Below are 23,870 nucleotides of genomic sequence, written 5' to 3'. Positions count from 1 at the left end.
GAGGGCAGATGGTAGGAAAACTCAAACCTTAGAAGCCCCAAGATGCGGATGAATTATCCCTCATATATATACACTGGGGTCTGGTGAAAAGGCAGTTGGGAGAATGGTTCCATAGTGTCAAAAACCCAGCAAGACTGTAGTGACAGAGGAAGATAAGTCAAGATTCAGGAACAATGGTCATCATGGAGATAACTCCTCTTGTGGATACACACACACACACACACACACACACACACACACACACACGAGAGAGAGAGAGAGAGAGAGAGAGAGAGAGAGAGAGAGAGAGAAAGAGAGAGACAGAGAGAGAGACAGACAGGGAGAGAGTGCAACGCAAGCAAGACAAACTACTTTGTTACATTATTCAGGGCAGCTAGATGGTGCAATAGATAGAGCACTAGTCTGGAGGACCTTAGTTCAAATACAACTCCAGACACTTATTTACTAGCTGCGGGACCCTGGGTAAGTCATTTAATCCCAATTGCCTCACACACAAAAAAAGAGAGCATTATTAAAATAATACTTCAAGGTTCTTATAAGGATGAATATAATAATTTTGTAAATGAGTTAACCAAGGGTCAAAAACTTTCACTATATATATTAAACCAGTCTCAAGATGTCACAAATTAGTAATAGGATTGACTTATCCAATATGGAATGATATTAGAATGATGGGAAACCTAGCAAATTCTGCTGAAAAAAAAATCTCTTCTGATATTCTTAAGAACAGCCTCATTTAATAGTTTAATCCTTCTTTCAGCCTGAACATCTGTTTGACCATAACAAGGAATAAGTTTGGAAATCAGTATCAGCATCACCAGTGTCAATATTTCCACTAAGTACATTATTCAACAAATGTTCTCCTAGTGGTCCTTTAAATCTGTCAACCTCCCCCCTCAATTCTAGTCAACTCTTTTCTCTTGGTCCTATAACAGTAATCACTTAGCAGCATCAGCAACCGACCTCCACTTCCTTCTGATACACACAAATTTTTCATCTATTTCAAGAGCTAAAAGATCACAGACTTGTGGCAAACTGTGGTTTCAAATTTCCATGATGGCTATTTAATTGTCCTAGACTCACATCAAATGTCTACTAAATCCTCATGGCAGAAAACAATATACGCAAAGTTTTTATTATTTTCATAAACAAATTCAGTTGATAGTTCAGTAATACTGATTTTTTAAATTTAAATTATCTATTTCATTTACATTGCCAACTCAAAGACAGACTTGTGGACATATTTTTTTGAGACTATAAGAGAAATATTGATAATTTTCCATATTGTTTTGTCTCTGTAAAATCTACACTTTTTACCATTTAAAACCAATTTGAAAAAATTGATCCAGCTAATATGGTCCTAAGAAAATAAGTATGTAAAGATTTTTAAAACTGGGAAAACTTCTAAATGTCTTCATTTTCTTTGAGGTCCTATAGTCCACTGACTGACACCAGATTCAACTCAGTCTGCCCCATCCCAGTTCACCCAGTAGCTCCATCTTGAGACCAACTTTAGTTTTCAGATAAACACACACAACTTCTGCCATGCTCCCTAAAGTGGAGGGGCCTATAGCCCCTGTCTATCTATTCTCTAAATTTCTCCCTATGCCATTTCACTTCTAAATATGCAATGATTCATACTTTTTTTTTTTTACATTCACAAATGTTAATTCTCTTTCTTCCTTTCTTTCCTTTTTATTTTCTACCTCCCTCCATCCATCTTGTCTCACCCTCCTTAGCTTCCTTCACTTTTCTTCCCTACCTTCCTTCTCGTTTTCTCTCTCTCCTCCTTCCTTTTCTTTCTCCCTCCCTCTATCCTCTTCTTCACATATCTCCCTCCCCAAATACTTCATAGTCTCATCCCCTTAACTTCTTAAGCTAGCACACTAACTTAACTCTTGATGTACTGGGCTTTCTTAAACAATCGTAGAAATCTAAGAGTTGGTAGGGACCCCAGAGGCCATCTATTTCAATGGATTTCCACTATAATAAAACTTTCAAAGCCATCTAGCCTTCACTTGAATACCTCTGAAGAAGGGGAACTTACTACCTCTCAAGGCAATTCATTTCTCAGCAAAGCTCTAATTGATCTAAATTGTGCTGTGGCTTATTGTAGATAAATGAAGAAATGAAGAAAAATTGTAAAGAAAGGGCAGTCAGAAGTCTATCTTAGCTGAGTCATAGTGACATATATTCATTTTCTTTCCCAGAGAAATTCTTTTGGAATTTAAAGCAAAAAGAACAGAGGGAGACTGATCTATGAGGAAAAAGAAAAAAAAATTATTGTTTCCATATTGAGTAAATTACACCTCTCTGTGCTATTATAATGGTAACTTAATAACCTAAAATAAGCAACAACCCCCCCCAAAATGAGCAATTCCATTTCTTATAGCAGTAAGCCTAGTTATATATAATGTGCATATAATACACCATCACCACCACCATGGTATTTCTCAACTGAAAGTGTATTTAAACTAGTTACACTTAAATGTCACATTATTTGTAGTCTACATTTTTCTTAGTAGCAAGTATTAATATGATGAATGACAATTCAAACTCATTTGAAAAATTCAACTTTTAATCTCACATTACAGGTGTGATATGCCCAAATATCTTATCTGCCAATAGCTAATTGGAGGAATATATTTTATGCATCACCAAAAATACACAATTGTTTTAGGCACTGCCTTCAAGTGCCAAGCATGATAATACATATTTTAGTAATCACTTCTGAAGGAATATTTTCCTCCTCTGACAAGGCCACCACTCTAGTACAGGCCCTTATCACCTTATGCCTGGATTACTGCCATACCTGCTGGTGGGTTTGCTTGACTCAAATCTCTCCCCACTCCAATCAGTCACTAAAATTTCTAAATCAAAAGTCTGATCATGTCACCTTTCTATTCAATAAACTCTAGTGGCTTCCAATTATTTGGGATCACATACAAAAATGTCTATTTTGGCATTCAAAGTCCTTTATAACCTATATAACCTATAAAGTTATAACTATAACTAGTCTCCTCCTAGTGTTTTTACACCTTACTTTCCAAAGCATACTTTTTAAATCCAGTAACACTGGCCTGTCTGTTCTATAAACAAAACACTTAATTTCTTGGCTTCAGGCTTTTTTTTCTCTAGCTGCCCCTCCCCCAACCTAGAATAGGATTCTCTAAATTTTTCCCATTCATAATCCCTTTTTGCTCAAGAAATGTTTACACAACCCTGGGTGCATAGGCATACAAATAAAACATTTATGGGTGATTATTTATCATACTTATATGATATTATAATAATAAATCATAATTTTGCAACCTTCACAGTCAGTTATATGACTCCACATGAGGTCACAAACCATAGTTTAAGAATTAGTTTTGGCTTAGAATACTCTTCTTCCTCTACTCCAAATAACTGACTTCTCAGGATTATTTTAAGACCCATCTAAAATCCCAGGAAACCTCCCCTAACACCTCTTAATTCCAGTGCTCTCCCTTTCTTAATTATTTCCTTTTTATACTTTATATAGACTGCTTTGCACAGTATCTCCCCCATTTAACTGTAAGTTCCTTGACAGCAGACCTATTTTTTGGCTCCTTTTGTATTTCCAGATTTTAGCAAAGTGCATGGCATGTGATAGGAGTTTAATAAAAATTTGTAAGTAAGATTGCTTTTCTTGAATATTAGAGAGGTGTTGAGGTATAGCAATATGAAAACTGCATTTGAATTTAGATGTAAATTCAAATACATGCGTTAAGACTTACTAGATGTGTGGATTAAAAAATATGATATAGTACAGAAGGGTTGTTTGGTGGGTCAAAAGACATGGGTTCAAATCTTCACTCTGCAACATCTATCTTCGCTAGACTATACATAGTTGCTTCCTTTATAAGAAGAAATTGGACTAGACAACCATTAAGGTCTTTTCCATGGATCAATTAATGTGCATTTAGCAAATGCCTATGTACTAAGTACTAGGGTATGTGCTGGTGATAAGACATGTAAATGAAGCAGTCTTTGACCTCAATATTTTATTGGGGAGACAACATATACATAAATACAAAATTATTATATATAAGGTAATTTTTTTATGACAGAGAGGAGAAAACTAGTTCCATAAGAGATTTTAGCTCTAAATCTATAATATTATGACTCCAGGTAAGTTAAATAATTTTTCTGAATCTCTCTTTCCTCATCTGTAAAGAAGATTTGTTGTAAGGAAAATGCTTACTAAGCCTTAAAGTGATACATACAAATATATAGCACTGCACTCCATAATAAGTATGTTATGGTCAAGTACACTTTAACAAAAAGTTTTAATTTCTAAGAAAACACAAATAATTACTAAATATTTCATCTACTACTACATACAATTTCAAATTAACTCCTTATATCAAATTAGATCAATTATCAGTCCTCTATATTTTTCTTTTTTTTTTTCAAGACCATTAAAATTTATTTTGACCTTTTCTTTGACAGTTTTCCACATCAATAGGTTTCAGCATTTTTGCTTTAAAAGTCTTAATTTGCAAATCTATGTTTCTTTGTTTTTTTAAACTTCCTTTACTCTTTTTTTTTAATATAATTTTTTATTGATAGCACCCATGCCAGGGTAATTTTTTACAGTATTATCCCTTGCATTCACTTCTGTTCCGATTTTTCCCTCCCCTCCCTCCCTTCACCCCGCTCCCCCAGATGGCAAGCAGTCCTTTACATGTTGAATAGAGTCCCCTATATTTATCAAAGAGGGTATTACTATGTGAGAAATGGACTGAATTGGCACTTTTGAAGATCATGTCCTTATTTTCTCTTTAAAAATTACTTCCAAACATATTTACTTCCATTTTGCAAATGCATGCATGCAATTTAAAAAACAACATGATACCAACAGGGACTATTTTAAATGGAATGTTTTAATATTAAGTATTCTGAATGTTAAAATGAATTTAGTAAATCCCATATGTGATATTCTTCTACTCAAAAAATTCTGGCCATAATCTTTTTTTTTTTTTCTTCTGAACTCATAGGATCAGGATAAAGACTGAACCCATAAAGCTTCTTTATAATATTTTCCAAAATATCTGAATTTCAATCTTCTCAATACTCAAGAATTCTGTTCACTACCATCTAACTCTTCATTCTCCCTCCATCCTACCTCCTTGAAATCTCTACCTTCCTTCTTCCTTCCAGGAAAGTATCCCACATTCCAAAATGTTCTTTCTACTTTCACTCTATTATCCCTGAGGTCAATCTCCATTAAATCATAGAACCATAGGATTTTAAAATTAGAGAGGATTTTTAGAGACACTGTACTATTTAGCCCCATACCCTTATTTTCCTAGGAAATATACCCAGTAATATCTGACTTTATCTAAAACTTTAAGTTTGCAAAGCATTATGAATACATTATTTCACTTGATACTCACAAATGGCCCTATGAAATGGGAAAGTATCACAACTAAAACCCTCATTTTACAGATGAGATTATTAAACTTAAGGTTTCTGATCTGTAGGTTGAGACATGAATAGAGTCTGTGTCCAGGATCCTAATGGTTAATAAGTGTTGAAGCAGGAACTCAAATCTAGACCTTGGGAATACAAAACCAATACTCCTATTACACAATTATAATTACAGATTCAAAGTCTGTGAGAGTTGGGAAAGATCTTAAGAGACTGCCTAATTGATCCTCCTATTTTGCAGATGTAAAATCTGAGATAAAGTGTCTTACATGATATCATACAGCAAGGTAGTAACTGAATAGAGATTAAATCTCTGGTATCCTAGGAAAAAGCTAATTTCTCAAAACAAACAAATGGCATAGAAACAAAAATGTCCTTAAAAATAATTTTTTAAAGAAAAGAATGAACTAATTAACTAAAAATTTCATACACAATTCAAGTATTACCAAATTGTTTACTCTTTCTCCATGAATAATCTCTGATACCATGAGAGACCTGTGAGTTTTGTCTTTAGTACTAAAGGTGATTAAGATACTACAACATTAAGATATCCCTGCTAAAATCTGCATCTGTCTTCTATAACTAATTATATTTTAATCTTAACCTCTGTCCATTTCTAAGGTGATTTTTGTTGTTTCACAAATTAAAGTTGTGACCAGATGCCACTTATCTTATACATATCACACTTAGAGAAAACAGTAAAATGAGTAATACATTTAAATGGAAACACTCCTCCCAACTATCTTTAAACCTAAACCAAAGCAAACAGCTATATTTTATGAACTATACAAAGTTTTTTCTAAAAGTAAAAGCCAAGATGCTTTTCATACAAATTTGCCACTATGGAAGGTCTGTCTACTTGGTAGCATGAATTGCATGCAGTACAAACAATGATATTGGAAGAAGGAAATTGAAACATAAAAGGTCATAAGTAATTTAGCTTGAACCACACAATTCTCTTTCAGTCTTTATTTTTTCTTTGGGAATCTCCTACTTAAACCTAAGAGTTCTCTGCCATTAACTAATCTTATAACCTTGAGCAAGTTATTCTACCTTTTTTGTACAGCACTTTCCCCATCTATACAATGAAAGTGTTGAACTAGACCTCAGATTGCTCACAGTCCTGATTATATTATTCTATTCTGTTCTCATGGATCTTTGATACTTATCTTATTCATGTTATTTTCATTATTTTTTTTTTAGTTTTATTTAGTTTTTTTAGTTTAGTTTTTAGTTTCTTTTTTAAAAAATTAAGTCAATTTTTTTCCAACCAACCTTTTTTGTACAGCACTTTCCCCATCTATACAATGAAAGTGTTGAACTAGACCTCAGATTGCTCACAGTCCTGATTATATTATTCTATTCTGTTCTCATGGATCTTTGATACTTATCTTATTCATGTTATTTTCATTATTTTTTTTTTAGTTTTATTTAGTTTTTTTAGTTTAGTTTTTAGTTTCTTTTTTAAAAAATTAAGTCAATTTTTTTCCAACCAATAAAAATCCACTTTTACCTTTCCTGACCACTCTCCATACTGGGGGAAAAAAAAAGGAATCAAGAATTTATTAAACACCACTATGTATCAGTGCTATGTAGCACTTTACAACTGTGATCATCACAACAACACTGGGAAGTAAGTGCTATTATTATCCCCATTTTCAGTTAAGGGAACTGAGGCAGAGAGAGATCAAATGACTTGCCCAGGAACACATGGATCGCAAGCTAGCAAAATGCCTGGCAGATAGAAAGTCTGAAGCTGCATTTGAACTCATCTTTCTGCTTCGAGGTACAGAATTCTCCCCATTGTACCACCTCATTGGCTTGAGAAAATAAAGCAAATAAGAATGAAAAGAAATATAATAAACAAACAAAAAAACCACCAAACAACCTGTATAATTGAGAAAACAAATTCATATATTGACCATGTTTTTAAAAAAAGAAAGAAAGAAAAAGGTTCAATTTGAATTCTGAGTCTATAGTGTCTCTATATATGGACCAGCCATTCTACTTGCTTTTTTTGGCTTTCTGTCTTTTTCGATTACCTTTCCTGTCTGCTTTCTATAAAATTTATTGTGTATTAATCTATAATCTTTCCATTACCAGTTTAAAAAAACAAACAAACCTGTTGTCTAAGAATAAGGGTTAAACACCATATCACAAATCTAGATCTGAAAGGGATCTTATATGGAAAGGGATCATTTAGTGGTCCGCCATTTCCTTCTCCAGTTCATTTTGCAGAGAAAGAAAACAAGGAAGAGTTAAGTGATTTGTCCAAGGTAACACAGAAGTATCTGCAACTGAATTTGAACTTGAAAAAATGGGTCTTTCTGACTCCCAGCTTGGCATTCTACCCACTTCACCACCTATATTTACACATTTAAAGATGAGGAAATTCAGGACCAGATAATTTAAGTAACTTTGGCATGGTCACAGAGATAGAAATCAGCAAAACTAGGAACACTAGATTTAGGAAACAAAAGACATAAGTTCTAGTGTCATTCTCCTATTTGGACTACACAGAGCCTTAGGTAAGTCCCTATACCTATTCACATATATAAAATACATGGGTTGGACTAGATTAACTCTAAACATTCTTTTGGCTCTAATATTCTACAATCCTCCAAGTTCTCATTCTAAACTCACCCTTGGCTCCATCAGCTCTCCCAGGGATATGGATTTGGCATTTTTCTCTTCCACAGTTACACCTAAGCACTAGGGTACAATAGCTCCACTAGTTATTCAGAGCAGAGTTCATAGGATCGTAGCCCCTGACTGATACATGAAAGAATGTTTTTGTTTTTCCTTTTATCCTAGAAAAGGTTGAAAATTTTCAAATAGAACTTTTACTAGGAAACTAAAAGGAACAAACAAAACAAAACACACCAACCAAGAAATGATTAAGTTTACATAATGCATATTTCTTATTTTAACTTTTAATGTCTAGCCAGAATGTCTGCACTGGCACAGTGTACTGGAAAGTTTGCCCCTTTCTCTTTTCTCTAACCTCAATCCCATCCAGACTGGAACATTAAAACTTCTAGTCCAAGGTAGATTTGGATTAACACCATTCCAGATCTGGTGAGGTTCTCAATTCTTCCTAGAATTTACTTCCAGAGAGTTTTATATCTGGATATGTGAAAAATCTCTCCTTTAACCCCAGGCTACAGATTTCTTAGTCTTTAAAAAAACTCCCTTAATTCCTTTGACTGTCCTGCAATTCTAGCACAAAGGCATTTCTCATTAGGGCAAAAAACCACATCTAGCACTCATATTGTGGAATCTTTTATCTATTTTAGAAACATCTAGGTCCTTTAGACGTTTGTATTTCTAAATTCTTAATCCTGATCTACTTTTAAGGTAGCAAGTATAGTGGAAAGAAAGACGGGCTGTGAAATCTAAAGAAATGAAAATCTAAATGTTGTTACTTATTAACTGTGGGCTGATCACTAGGTCTGAGTTTCCTCACTGGTCAAATGAAGTGTATGGACTAGATGTTTCCTCAAGCTCTAAAATAATAACAAATTAATTTCTTTGAACCTTCCAGTTTCCCTGGAAGATATTGCATTTGTTTGAATATATGAGTTGCATTTTCCTCGAAAATACAATTTGCATAAAGATGCGGATTATATAGGATGTTATTTTCTTTGAAAGAAACTTCACATCAGAAGAATGGGATACATTTAGATCTTGCCTATAGTCCTATCTTATAGTAATCTCATTTTTTAAAACTTTTTTGTTGGTTTACTAGATAGGTAAATTAGGAAAATGATATGGTTAAGCCAACACACATTTAGTAAGTGTCTACTATGGCAAAAACAAAACCAAACCAAACAAAAACAAAACACAGTATCTTCTCTTAAGGAGCTCAAAAATCTAATGGGGAGACAACATGTAAAAACTAAACACACAAATTATATACAGGCTAAAATGGAGATAATCAGCATTGGGAAGACACAAAGATTAAAGAGGACAAAGAAAGGCTTCTTGCAAAAAGTAGGCATTCAGCTGAGATTTGCAGAAAGCAAAGAAGGCTAGGAGATTGAGGTTTCCATATCTAGGATGGGGTGAGGGGGTAGGGGCAGTCACTAAAATGCACAGTCCAGGGATGGAATGTTTATGCAAGAAATAGTAAGAACAGTGTCACTGGATCAAAGAATACATGCAAGGGAATGAATTATAAAAATATTGGAAATGTAGGGAGGGATCAAGTTAGAAAGTGGTTTAAAAGGCAAGAGATCCTAGAGGAAATAGAGAGGCAGTTTAGTTAATTGAATGTGAGGGATTCAGATCCATGCTTTAAGAAGATCAATCAACAGCTTAGTGGAGTGTGGGTTAGGTGGAAGAGAGACTCAAGGCAAGGAAACCAACCAGCAGGCTCTAGCAACTGTTCAAGTATGAAGTGATAAGGGTGGCAGCAGTATCAGCAGAGAAAAAGGAATAAACAAGGAATATTACAAAGGTAGAATCAATAAGACTTGACAAATAATTGGATAAAGGGAGTTGGAAATGAGAGAGAGTGAGGAAGGGAAGATGACACTTAAAAATGGAGCTTAGTCGGTTGGGAGGATGATAGTATTTTCAACAGTAATGAGGTAGTCATTGAGGGAAGTAATGAGGTAAAAAGTTTAGGGGAAAGATGAGTCCAAGTTTTGGACAAAAGCTATGTTAATAACACTTATCCTTACTATGGCTTATTGCATGACTAACATTCTAGGTATGTGATCAACAATATCAACAATGCATCATGGTGATCTTTCAATTCTTCGGGTACTCCATCCCAATGCAAATTCACCTTTTCAGGGTACATCTGAAAACTCCTTTTCCCAGGTAGACAGAGTTATTCTACAATCTTTCTTTTTTACTTCCTCCAAGTGTCCTAATATGGAAAGACCACAAACAGTCTCTTTGTGAGATACAATGTCCTGGTGAAATATCAAACTGGTATTTGGCAGCTGGCCTGACAAAAGGGAAAGAGTTGGAAGGTTTTATTGAGGGCATGTGAGGACTTGACCGAGAAATGGTGTTCGATACCAAAAGATCTAAAGTTGAGAATAAAGATTAGAGGAGAATAGGAAAAGGGCATAATAAGATAAAGCCCATGAGGAAAAGGTTTCGTATTCAAAAAAAAAAAAAAAAAAAAAAAAAGAGGCAGTCCTAATGCTCTCACTTCCATGGAATTTGACACATTTCTCATAGGCAGAAAAATGACGAGCTGGGCAGTGCAATCAAATATATTCTAGATCTAACAAACAACTCCTAAAAACAAAGCAAACTGTAATATTTTTTAAGAATAATTTCAAATTATACATGGTCAAATTAAGATTATGAAGTATACAAATAAGTTATTTTTTGTACTCTTGCTGTCCTCCTCCTTCCTCAGGTAAGAGGGAAATTAGGAACACATTTTGTAACTATTGCTACTCAAAAAAGTAGACTTATTTCCTGAAAACTTTGTCTCTGCATATCAGGAACTCTACTTGAACTCAAATGGTATTTGACAATTCTAATTAAGAGATAATGGAAGGAAAGATGTAAGAAGAAAAGACATGAGAATCTTTTAAGACAATATTGGAAGTAAATATTCTTGCCCCTCAATTGATAGAATCCAATTCTATTAAAATGCTATTAAAATAGCATCATCATTTTTGACACAGAGAAAGACTACCAACTGACATTTCCCTTGTAAAATAACATTTTCTTTCTTTTAAAATCTATAGAGGGAATTCCAATTGTATTGTGTAACAATTAAAGTTTATAGTGTAATCAGTAATTGATAGAAATTTATTTCATTGTTTTGACTTACGGTAAAAAATAAATAGGGAAACAGGTATAAGGAGGGTTAATATAGGCAACTTTAAAATAAGTATCTAGTTTTGATCCTAAATAGATATGCCTAACTATAACACATCATTAATGAATATTTTCTGATTTTGAGAACTTTTTTGCAATATTTATGATGAAATGTTTACATTTACTTGATAAGCAAGTAAATATCAGAAACAAATCATGAATCTGGGCACTAAGTAGCCAAATATTTATCTGATAAAAATGCAATGTAAGCAAAAGACAAGCTTCTATAAATCTACTGTTTTGATTAGTTAATTGAAAATAACTACTCTATTATTAAATAAAGGTCTCTGCTAGGCAACAGTTGATGGGGAACATTGGTTCTAAAAACATGAAATTTGCCCCCCCCCAAAAAAAATCTATAATTCAAGTTGGAATCACTAATTCAAACAGATGTTCCCACTGAAGAATAAAGTTTTACTTATTCATGTTCAGCTCTTTTGTTATGTAACCTTCAGCAAATCATTTAACCTTTCTATCAGATATGTCTATTTTCTAATTGTAAAGTTCAGATTGTCTTTAACTCATAGGATTGCTATGAGAAAACATGTCCCCACAAAAATGTTTTCAAGAGATTCTGTTTATTTTGAGATAATAATCTATTTCCTCAGCCCTAAAACCAGGTTTTGAAGCTGTTTACCACCTATATAAGAGTTAGGTAAATTACTTAATCCATCTAGTTAACTTCCCCTTCCTCCCTAGTTAACTTTCTCTACAATAAGAGGGTTGGAAGATAGCCCCTACAGTTCCTCCCAATTAAAATCTGTGATTCTGTAACTCATGCCCTCATCCACTCTACATTCTATAATTCTATCTAATTTCTTTATGAAATTCTGGATGTATCTTGAACTCTTGTAAGTGAATTTACAGAAAGGACGTTGTGACTTTATGTTATTTTATATTATAATTTATATTATATTTACATGAAAGAAAAGTTGCTAGGCTCACAGATATAGAGCTGGAAGAAATCCCATCCCATTCCTTTAAGCAGCAAGCATCACAATCACAGGCAGAATTTGAACTTAGATTCTCTGACTCTACTACTGCTTCTATTGTACCATATTGCTTATGACCTAAAACCAGGATCAAATTAGGGAAGGCTGCTTTTCAGTCTTTAAAACAATGTCCTTTTATTATAACTTGACTAAATATGAGATATTTAATAAAATGTGCTATTTTCTCAAACTGTTGTATTGGTAACTTTCTGATGTTTCCATCTACTTACATAAATCTATCTCTCTTAACTACTGTTTTCTGAAGTTTTCATTCAACAGAATTCATTAAATCCACATTGGCATGCCACTACTATTTATTTAAAGCTCTATTAGGACTTGATCTGAAATATAGTGTGTGTGTGTATGTGTAACACAAATTGTAATGCTGGAGAAACTGAGGCAAATTGTAGCATAACAAAATCACAGAATTTTGGAGCTAGAAGAGACTTCAATGATTATGTTCAGCCTATCCATAAAATGAATCCCTAATATAACATACTCAAGTAGTTTTCCAGCCTTTGCTCCCCCACCACTTTCTAAGGTAGCCATTCCCATTTTTGGACAGTCCTAATTATTAGGAAGTTTTTTCCTAAAATCTAAATTTGTCTCTTTGAAATTTATTCACATTGCTACTGGCTTCATCCTCTGTGACCATATAAAATTAGTCTAATCCTTCCTCCCTATAACAGCCCTTCAAATATTTAAAAACAATTATGACTCTTATCAGTCTTCTCTTCTTCAAGCTAAACATACCGAACTCTTTTAATCAAGCCTGTACTTTTTCTTTCTTAAATTGTAATGCTCCAAACTGGACACAGTATTGCTTGATGAGGTCTGACAAAGCAGAGTACAATGGAGCTACCACTATTCCTCTCTTAATGCAGTCCAAGGTCACATTAGCTTTTTCAGACAAGACTGCTGACATAATGAACTTGCTCTCCAATAAAACCACTGAATCTTTTTCAGTTAAACTGATATCTAAGCATTCCTTCCCTCATTTTGTACTTATAGGGTTGATTTTTTTTGTAGCCAAGTTTTAAGAACTTATATTACATTTTCTTCTGAATTTTACTAAGATTCAGATCAATGCTTTAGTCTGCTAAGATCTTTTTGGATTCTGATTAGTTTACTTGCATTACCTGCATTAGTTTATCTCTCCCAAATTTCTGGTGGTGTTGCGAATTAGACAAAAATTCTATCTATGCCTTTGTCCAAGTGACAGATAAAATGATTCAACAGCAAAGGGTCAAGCATCTATGCCTAAGGTAAATCCATTACAGACCTCTAGACAAATTAACGTTAAACCATTAACAATTAACAGACTTGGTAAGATGAAATTCAGGGTGGTATCTCTGAAACACATTTGTCCTTCCTTCCCCCAGAAATAGAATGGATAAAAAAGGATAGACAGAGGTTGGATAGCAATACTTTGGGAAACATCACATATAGGAGAAGCTGTGGAGTGTAATGATTTGAATGTTGGTTTCAAAACCAAAAAGACTACAATATATAGAATGTAATACCTCTCTATATTGATGAATACTTACCTGTTTTTAAATTTATTTTGACCACAGCAGTTTTACTTCATAGGGAGATCTGTAATCTCCCCAAATAGTATGCTTTCTAAAATATCTGCAAAACATTTCATATTGTTCTGATGTGAACAAAAATAGTTTTATCTTCGATCAACATTACCTCAAGATTAGTCTCTACATAAAGCTAACAGAATCCAATTATATCTCCTAAAAGCCCATAAATAGATTACTGTGAACACTATGTATAAACTCCAAAAAAGTCACCAATATATTATTTTGGAAAATATGATAAATTTTATTAAGAATATTGAATACAGATTTTCCAATATAGGGAGTGTACATAAATAAATGCATTATTAAAAGAAGAACTTCACCAAACAGAATGATAAGTCAAAAATTTCAAAAATTTTACTCAGTATTTTCTTCATTCAACAGAATTCACTGAATCCATATCAGCTGACCATAATTAGCAAAGACAATTTATTAGACCATAGGGAAGAGCACTACTTTATCAAACTAGACATTATCATAGTATTCATTAAAATGGAATCCTACTTGCATTTTCTAAGAGGGAGAATATCTGAAGTATGAAATTATTACCATGGATTTATCAGGATGAATTGATAAATTTTCAAATCTTTAATATAGTCAAATAATTCTTCTAAATTTAAACAGAAGTAATTCACATTATCTATCTGGAAGACCAACACATCATCAAAACAAATACAATTTCTTATGGAGAAAGAAGGATATTATAAAGAAAACCCTGAATATATGGGAGCTATTCTACTCTAAATAAACCTTAAGAAACTGGGCAAGTGGAAACAGCCATTTAACTATTATAAGAAAAAACAGAGTTTCCTCCTCAGCAAATGTGAACAATTGAGTAACCCCACTGGATTTTATAAGGTAGAATTCCAAAGAAAGGAGGTACTTTAAATTTGAAATGAATGCAGTATATAGATAAAGGTCAGTTACAAAGCAGAAGGGTGGAGATTAAGATATTTCCAGAGTCAGTTACAAAGCAGAAGGGTGGAGATTAAGATATTTCCAGAGTCCTTGAATTTACACTGTTATTTTTACAACAACTTCTCTAGTGTGGATAACATTAAATGCACATCAAAGCACTCCAATGAAAACAGCCCAAAACAAATTTAAAATATTCACTGCTTCTGAGCACCTAGTAAATTTCAAGCATCTTCTAGGCTGAATCCAAATATGATGTAATTTTAGAAGTCTGTCAAGAGTCCCATCTCTTCAACTTGTTCCATGCCATCCAAGTTGAGCCTTAAGTCAAATTGAAGCGGGTTGTTATCCCTTTAAGAAACTGTACTTCCTTTCAGATTCCCAGCCCCTCCTGGCTGAGGCATATCCTCCCCAGACAAGTTGTCTTTCCAGGATACCAGACATTCAATTATAAAGCCTGGTCAAAAGCATCCCTTTGAATTCCAATAGGAGATCTGGGCTTGTCCCAGCCCCCATTCTCACTTGCTTGGCTGCCCAGCACCCACTGGTTCTGATCTGGTCAGACTTCCCAACCCCCACTAAGAAACCCAATATAATGAGCTTCCATCAACTAAAGTCTTTACAGAGGGACCTCGGTAGCTTTTCAGCTGCCAGGACTTTCTGTCCACTGAGAACTGCATTCTCAGTGCAAAACTTTATTTTCCATAGATTTGCCACTATAGAAGTCAGTCTCTGGTTAAACTGATTTCTATCTAACAATAAACTTTCATTTTGCAACTAGTATTCAGGAATGAGTGAATTATTTCACTCCTAGAACCTGTGGCTGATTTAATGGGGATTCTTAATAACTCTTATAGCCACTAATCTTCACCAGGAATCTAGACCACTCTAAACCTCATCAAAATCTTCAATTTTTTTTTTTTTTTGAGACAGTGGGGTTAAGTATATTGCCCAGGGCCATACAGCTAGCATTGGCTAAGGATGGATTTGAATTCAGATCCTCCTGACTTCAGAGCCAAACATTCTATTAATTTTAAAAAGAATACTACTCTAAGGAACAGAGAAGCCCTACAACCACTTAGCCTTATGTTTCAGAAGAATTCCATGTTGTCCTGGATTACCAGACTGGGGGATTTTTTTCAAAGTAAGCCTTAGTTACAGGAACATCTGATTCAATATGGAAAATCATATCATTATTCTGGCTTTCCCAGTTCCAGTTTCTAGGAGTAACAAGACATTTTAGATGACTATAGGAAAACAAATGAAAACCTTACAATGTACCAACCAATTTTCCTAAATCCTACATAATGAAGGGAAAATTAAAAAAAAAAAAAAAAAAGAAACCTCAGCCAATGACCCGAAGATGCTCTGTAATTCTAGTAAGATTTGCAAACAGAAAAGGGAATCAGCAACTCTTTTCTCAACTCTTCAATACCAAGGAATCTGTTTTAATGGATATATATATTTAACACTCCTAAAGAAGATGATTTTTGCAAAATAGTTGATGTACTCCTCCTTTCTATGCATTAATTTGAGACTGCCAATCAATTAACATCCTTGTACTCAGCACCAGTCTTCAACTGTTTCTGATTATTCCACTTACAAAAGTGAACCAAATTTAATCCAGGGAGCTTTTGTTTAAATGCTTTTTCTTTTACATACTACATTACTGTTTTGTTAGGTAAAACATGACTGCATCTATATAATGGAATAATGATATTCACTTTGGGAAGTTTTATAACATATGTTAAATCAAGCCATAAACTCTTAGCTAAGATGTATTTTACTACATGGTAAGAACAAAAACCAAATGTAAAATTTAGCATTTTATTCTACTTCTTAGTATTATTTGTCATTATAAATGGAAAAACATAGCACCCTGGGGATATTTCAAAAGCCAAAGAAACATTCTAAAGAATGATTTCTCAGGTCACTAAAATAATCTGAATGTAACTTCACTTTTTCCACACTATTATTATATGATCTGGCTATGGTTTTATTACCCTTTTAGTACTGAAAGAATAGAAAATAATCTAAATTCAACTTTACTCAGCTGCTCCTGGTCTAAGAGGAATGTATTTGATATTCCCCACAGTATTTATACATATAGGATAATCCTAAAAGACATCTTCAAGATCAGTTAGTTCAATCTTCTTGTTTATTTATTTTTTTTAACCTGGACTTCACAACAAATAAAATGAGCATTTCCATTTATAAAGTAGAAAAGAAAATGAAGGCTGTAGGTAAAACTGCAAATCTTTATTATATGATACAGTTTGCTGTTTCATTTTAACACATAATAAATATAACATGTAACTTTCAAAGCTGTCCTGCTCCTATTCTATTCTATTTTGCAGGTATTATTTTTAATCCTTGGGCAATGACTTTTTTTTTTTTCCCAAAATTACCATTCCAACCTCTCTCTTATCCCCTCAACCTTATCTCCACTCCATCCCCTTTCAGTATAGGATGGAATTGGAAGGGAGAGAGAGACAGAGAGAAAAAAACTTTATAACAAATATGAATGATTAAGCTAAACATATTCCCACATTTGTCTGTCCAATAATGTGTGTTTCTTTTAGCAAAGACTCCATTTTCAGGATTTGCAGCCACTCAATTTTATACTTGAAGACCTTGGAGTCCAGAGAAAACTGAAATGTCTTACCAAAGGTAACACTTTTAACAAGTTGCAGTTAGGATTTGAATCCAGATGTTCTATTCTAAATCCAATATTCATTTCACTATGTTATGCAAGTTTATACTCAGATGATTGTTGACTGAATGAATAAAGAGGCAACTGAAGAACATAATACATTCCTCAATATTTATGGAACAATGGAAAGTGGAAATAAAATAACATTTCATCTGAATCTTTCTTTCTTAAGTCTCTGTGCCAGAAAAAGAAATCTAAATGCATCTTTTGCAAAATGACAAATATAATGTACTTTATTAATATCGTTATAAATTATCATTATTACAAAATATTTGGGTAGTAAAAATAGGAAATCCAGTTTCCTTTATCAAGTTTCAAATTAACAATGCTAATGGCTTTTTTGTTTCTTTGGGCCCAACTAGGAAACTCTCACCCAGTGCAGGCTACAAATATTCTACGCCCTGGACTCTTAGAAAATTACCAGAAATATAGAGAGGTAAAAGTATAAGAATATAAAAAAGCTAGAATGTATCAGTCAATATTTGAACTCTGACCTTCCCTGGCTAATCAGTCCATAATGCTTCTCTCAGTTCTATGCTCATACAAGCTTTATGATTAAAAAACTAAGAAAATGATTTTATCCTTTGAGTAAGTAATCTCTTTACTAAAATTTTACCCTAAAGATAACAGGAAAAACAAAACAAGATCTAAGTAAGAAAAAAGTTATAATCTATTTATAATAGCAAAATAATAACAAAATCCTAGAAACTGTGTGTGTGTGTGTGTGTGTGTGTGTCTAACAATTGAAGAATGGCTCAATTAATTATGGTTATTTTTTATATTATCTTTTTATTTTTCCAAATACATGCAAAGGTAGTTTTCAACATTCCACAAAGGTAATCGTTTTCAACAATACTTTTGCAAAACTTTTTATTCCAAATTTTTCTCTCTCCTCTTCCCTCCTCCCCCTCCACTTCTAGACAGCAAGTAATCTACAATAGGCTAAACATGTGCAATTCTTCTAACTATATTTCCGTATTTGTCATGCTTCGTAAGAAAATTTATCAAAAGGAGAAAAAAAAATGACAAAGAAAAAAGCAACCAGCAAACATATATCACCATCACCAAAAAAAAGATGAAAATACTATACTTTGATCCACATTCAGTCACTACAGATCTTTCTTTGGATGTGGATGACTCTATCACAAATAGTTATGCTGATGTAATACAATATTAATTAATTTGGGGGGAGGAAATCAAATCAATAAGAATACAAAGAAATATGGAAATTTATGAAACCTCAAATCAAAACACTGACCTGGATTCCTAGGAAAAAGACACGAAGACCAAAGCTGACTGAGCTTTTAGACTTGGAAAAGATCACAAAAGAAAATTTTCAAAATCTATTTCTTAGTTTTTATTTTACTCTGATAAAATGTACAGATTATTATTTTTTTGGGGGGGAGCTTTCTATCTTTACATGTACCTTTAATTCTAACCTGTCCCATCTTCCCTCAGCAGGCTGTATCCTCAATCCTCTGTTTCTGGAGCAAAGATTCCACTTTTCCCTATCTGCCAGGTTCTTCTCTTCTTCCTACAAATATGCCCAACTTTCTCCATTCTTTAAGGAAAAACAAAAACAAAACACTTCCAATAAACCCTTCAATAGACCCAAAATATTTCTCTTTCACAATTAAACACCTAGAAAAAGCTATCTACAATTCACTGCCTCCACTTTCACCAAACTACCATTCATTACTCAGTCCTTTTCAAGCTAGCTGTCTAACCTCATAATTCAACTGAATAAGTCAAAGAGAGAATTCAAATCCAAATTTTCTTATTTTAAATGAAAAGCTCTAAGAATTCTAAGAATTTTTCCTAACTAGTGCTGAATTCCAATCCCAACTCTATCCTAGGTCTTTATTCTAATTCTTTTCCTTTCTCTATTCCCTACTACTAGATCCATGCCAGAATCTTACTGGTGAAAGAGAACTCAAAGATCTCTCAACCCAACCACTCCAAACATGGGAGTAGATTAAATGACTTTTGTTACACAATAATTTATGCCTTATGAAGTCTTTAAATGTTCAATCAAGTTCCAACCTAATTTAATATTAGGAATCTCAAGCAAATGAGATCTGTATAGTTTGGATGAATTCTCCCAGTTTTCTTTAGTAGCTATAGCTCAATATGCTTTCCATTAAATAATGACACAATGCAATGTAGTGAACAGGAAACTTTGAGATCTTCTAGGGATGGGAGATAATATACTTGGAAAGTACTTTAAGTATAAAACCCTCCCAAAAAGTGTAACAATAAAGCAATATTATTAAAGACAAAAAGGATCCACAAATCTGCTTAAGAACTGAAGAAAAAATTTTGTTTACTTTTATTAGTAACTACATATTATATCACTTATATTTTCAAAAGAGTGCAAAGACCTCCCCGTAGCTTGGAGGCAAAACCTTCTCTAGGTAGCCGACATTTTTCATGACCTTGAAAAAATTCATTTCTTTTTTTCAATTTTTCATTCCACTAGCTAAGCATTTTCTCATTTGAACTCAGAAGTTATGATTTAGGTTGGGTTTTTTGGATTATACTTTATAAATACACAGATACACACCCAAATTAGGAAGAAAAAAGTCATATACAGAGAAGGAACACTTTATAACTTCACTTTTCACCCAGAAGTTTCTTCAATGAGAGGCGGGTTAGTTTTCTGACACGGGGAGGCCCAATTTCCTTGGGGGCTCCCAGCCGCTTAAGATAAGTCAATTCTGAATGAATGGACCAGACTTCAGTAGATATTATAAAAGAGGACACACAAGCTTTTTGGAGACTATTACATATATATAATTTACTACAACTTAACAGGATAGCGACAAAGTGTCCGGACTGCAATAGGTACTACAAAAAAAAGGAGACTGATTTCTGTAGACCATTACAAAAAGAGAATTTGATCCAACTTAAAGGGCAGTAAAAATGTTCCAGACTGAAATAGGTACTCAGCTTTTTGTAGATTATTACATACACATAATTTGCTCCAACCTATAGGATGGTAAAATTATCTAAGATATGGAGTTAAAGTACTTGGAAGGAATCTTTTTAAAAGTTTCTCTTCAAAAGTTTAAAAACTCTGAGATAGGGGATGGAAGAGGGGAAAAGGTATTTCACTGTGTTTTCTGCTCTCCCTTCGTGCTGATTCTCACATTCTGGAGAAGGTGAGGACAACGTGAGTCACAATATTGCTCAGTGGGTCCCCTCGAGGTCAATTAGGGGGCGGTGGGGTCAGACAGAGCAGAAAGCCAATTTCACAGTCAAGGTCGTGAAATGCTCTAGCAGTTGAAATGGAAGAGAAAAGAAGGGATGGGAGGAGAGGAGAATATAAAGAAGGGGAGGGAAAACCTGCAGCTCCGCCTCTTAGGCCCCGAGAGCTGAGTCTCCCCCTCCCAAGATCCCTCCCACTCCACTTCCCCCACCAGGTGGTGGAAGGAGAGTCAGAGATGTTTAATGGTAGCTGAGAAAGTATGGGTTAGGAGATGTGTGCTGGATGTGATCGCGCGCCCACACACACACACGCACACACAGGGGCGGGAGGCCTTACCAAGTCTATGAACGTCAGGAATTTCCAGCTGCCTCCGTAGGTCTTGTGCGCGGGCATCTCAATGGCTTTGTAGTTGCACAGAATGGAGCAGTAGGACAGCAGGATGGCCACTCTCAGCACCTGGCAAGGGATAAGCGCCATGTTCGCAACGGGCCCTGGCTCCGCCGCAACCTCTGCACGCTGCCCTGGGAGGAAGGGACGAAGGGTGGGAGGGCGTTGCTGGGGTGCCCGGTCCGGGAGGTGCCTAGCCTGAGGGGGAGGGGCGCAGGTAGGTGAAGGGGTGGGCGGTCGTGCGGGGGCGGCCGGGGCTGCGGAAGCTGCTGTGGCGGGTGCGCTTGCGGATGCGCGCGAGGGGCCAGGGGGTGGGGGCGTTCCGCTCGCCCCACAGGGAGGGACAATGTCGCGCGCGCGTGTGTATGTATACGGATTTGTGCGCGTGTGCAAATGCCTCATACACCCCGCGTGGGGCCTGAGCGAGCCCGGGAGGCGGCGGCGTCATCTCCTTCGTCATCGCCATCATTATCATTTTCTCGGGTCTCTGGGTCTCTCCGGAGCCTAGGCGTTTGGGGAAGGGGTAGCGGTCACGTGTGCGGAGCGTGGGAAAACGCCGCCTGGCCGCACAGCGTGGGAAGGAGCCCGCCCGCGAGCGTGCGTACGCACCACCCGAGAGCTACTCTGTGTGGCCGTCACTGCGCTCGGGGAAGTGGGAAGGGAGGAGGAAGCAGGGCTTCATCTCCTGGAGATGATTAAGTTTCTTCTAATATAAATGCAGTATATATCGTCTAGTGTCTCTAATCTTATCTATATCTTGTCTATCCTGTCTATCATCTATCTAAATATCCCATCCCTCTATAATCTGTCCTATCATCTATACATCCCATTTGTCATTTATCCTAACAACTATCCTTTCTATTTCTATCCAGCCATCTATCATTTACCTGTCCTATCCATAAGTCATTTATCCATTGTATTAGCTATCTGTGTCTATAATTATATAAATAATTAACTATATATATCTATAATATAAGGTTCTGTCGATTTCATCTTATCTGTCGTCTCTCCTATCTCTCTCTATTGATCTAATAAAGGGTCCTTAGGCTTCACCCTACTGCCAAAGGGGTCAGCGACACCAAAAAAATTAATAACTCTGGTTAACCCTGGAATTCTCCTTGTTCCAACTACATGAAAGGGGAGGGGGCCCGAGAACCACATAAGAGTATTTGCTGAAAGGTGAAAGTGCAGGATGTGGAAGTCAAGACACAGTTCACTATTCACTAAACCAGTGTGGTTTTTAGGGGGGAAAGGAACTTCCGGCAGATTATAGGGTTTTTGCCATGGTTGTGATAATTGATAAAACTTAGGCACTTAATAAGTGCTGACTTCTGATAGCTCATTGAAGAAGCCTATATTCCTTGGCACTTTCAGACTTTATTTTTGTAGAAAAAACTAACTTATCCTAGGAATAGAGAATCAAGGATACTTAAAACTGCATTTTATTCACCTCAAAAGAGGAATGATATTAAGTTTAAGGTTTAAATGTAAAACTTAAGCACCAAGCTGAATAAAAAATAGGGATAGTTTTGAGATAATACTGTCTATTTTGCCAAAATTCTAGTGCTTCATAAAAATAAAGCAGTAGTTGATTATACTCTAGTTTCCAGTAAATGCTGTCAGACTGGAATTGCATCAGTCTATGGGCAGCAGTGGATTTTTTTGGTGCCTTTTTTTTTTTTAATCATGGGATCATATTTCAGCCAACCAGATGCAGGGTCAGATCATGAAAAGGCAGCATAGATATTTCTTGTAGATCCATTTAAAACAGGTGTCTTCTCCAAATAGTCTCTGAGTCAGAGGGTTTGGATCTTAGAGGGAAATGAGAGGTAGAGGAAGTAGCACATGATGAAGGTTTTCCCCACTCAACTAGATATAAGGAAATAAACTAGGAAAAAGATCCCACTGAATAGTTTTATATTAACAGAGGGTGATTTCAGATATCCAGAGATGACTGTTAATGAAGGAGAAATATCAATTAGAGTGATCCAGCCATATTCCTTGATAGAATCTGGAGCTTGCTTTTAAAATAGAACTCCTATATGTCATCCACATTTTGAATTCTCAACATTGCTAAAGCAAAATATAAAGGAGACTCTACCCATACACAAACACCAAACTTCCTTGTATCTTATCTCTTTTATGACTTTGCTTCTGACCTTTGTTTCTTCTTTAAGTCACCCAGAAGACTAGTATGGCAGTGTTCAAATCTCATAAATAACTTCTGTTTCCTGAATTTATAAATCTTCATTATGGACTCCCACGATGAAATATAATTATAGTTAAATAAAATCAACGAGATTCCCCCCCCCCCATCAGTCAACTTCTTTTAGACAAAATAATCATTTTAATATTTTAGGTACCTGTTTTTTGTTTTGTTTGCTAGCATTTAAATTGCCAACTAGTCGAATGGAACACTTCAAGTTGTAAATTAAAGCATTTGTATAAAAAAGTGACTAATGATAATTTTAGAGTAGAAAGTTTCATAATTTGACAACATATAAATAATAGTCTATATATGTGACAGTTGATTGTTCTGATTTTCAGAACTTAGCTAATATTTTTGTTCAGGTATTACAGAGGAATCTTGCTAGGAAAAAGTCAATAGACATTTGCAAATACAATTGGTATTTTTTTTTTTTGATGTAGGTGCCACATTCAGTGTTTACATTCTTGTAATGACTCAGGTGCTCTAATTTTTTTTAAGCCAGAAAATGGTTATCAAATGTTAATCTTATAACATCATTATATGTTTATAATTCTTT

The 23,870-nt window shown here is 34.8% G+C and overlaps 1 protein-coding gene across 5 annotated transcripts in view; it reads right to left on the bottom strand.

Moving 5' to 3' along the window:
• The window catches only part of AIG1 (androgen induced 1), a 312,358-nt gene extending 290,642 nt beyond the window's left edge, over positions 1–21,716 (bottom strand). The window contains exons 1-2 of one of the 5 annotated variants that reach the window (XM_051997875.1): positions 21,055–21,715; positions 18,205–19,071 (exon numbers count right to left, since the gene is read on the bottom strand). In XM_051997875.1, the coding sequence (XP_051853835.1) occupies positions 19,045–19,071; positions 21,055–21,507 (480 nt within the window). In that variant the 5' untranslated portion in view covers positions 21,508–21,715 and the 3' untranslated portion in view covers positions 18,205–19,044. Of the gene's footprint in view, positions 1–18,204; positions 19,072–19,935; positions 20,786–21,054 lie in introns of those variants that run through there. The other 4 variants (XM_051997876.1, XM_051997874.1, XM_051997873.1 and 1 more) reach the window with 4 other exon arrangements.
• Between the last annotated feature and the right edge of the window lie 2,154 nt (positions 21,717–23,870).

This window comes from Antechinus flavipes, chromosome 4 (genome assembly GCF_016432865.1).
Source record: "Antechinus flavipes isolate AdamAnt ecotype Samford, QLD, Australia chromosome 4, AdamAnt_v2, whole genome shotgun sequence".
NCBI lineage: Eukaryota > Metazoa > Chordata > Mammalia > Dasyuromorphia > Dasyuridae > Antechinus > Antechinus flavipes.
The sequence above is the reverse complement of the archived record's forward strand: the minus strand, read 5'-3'. Positions and strand labels throughout refer to the sequence as shown.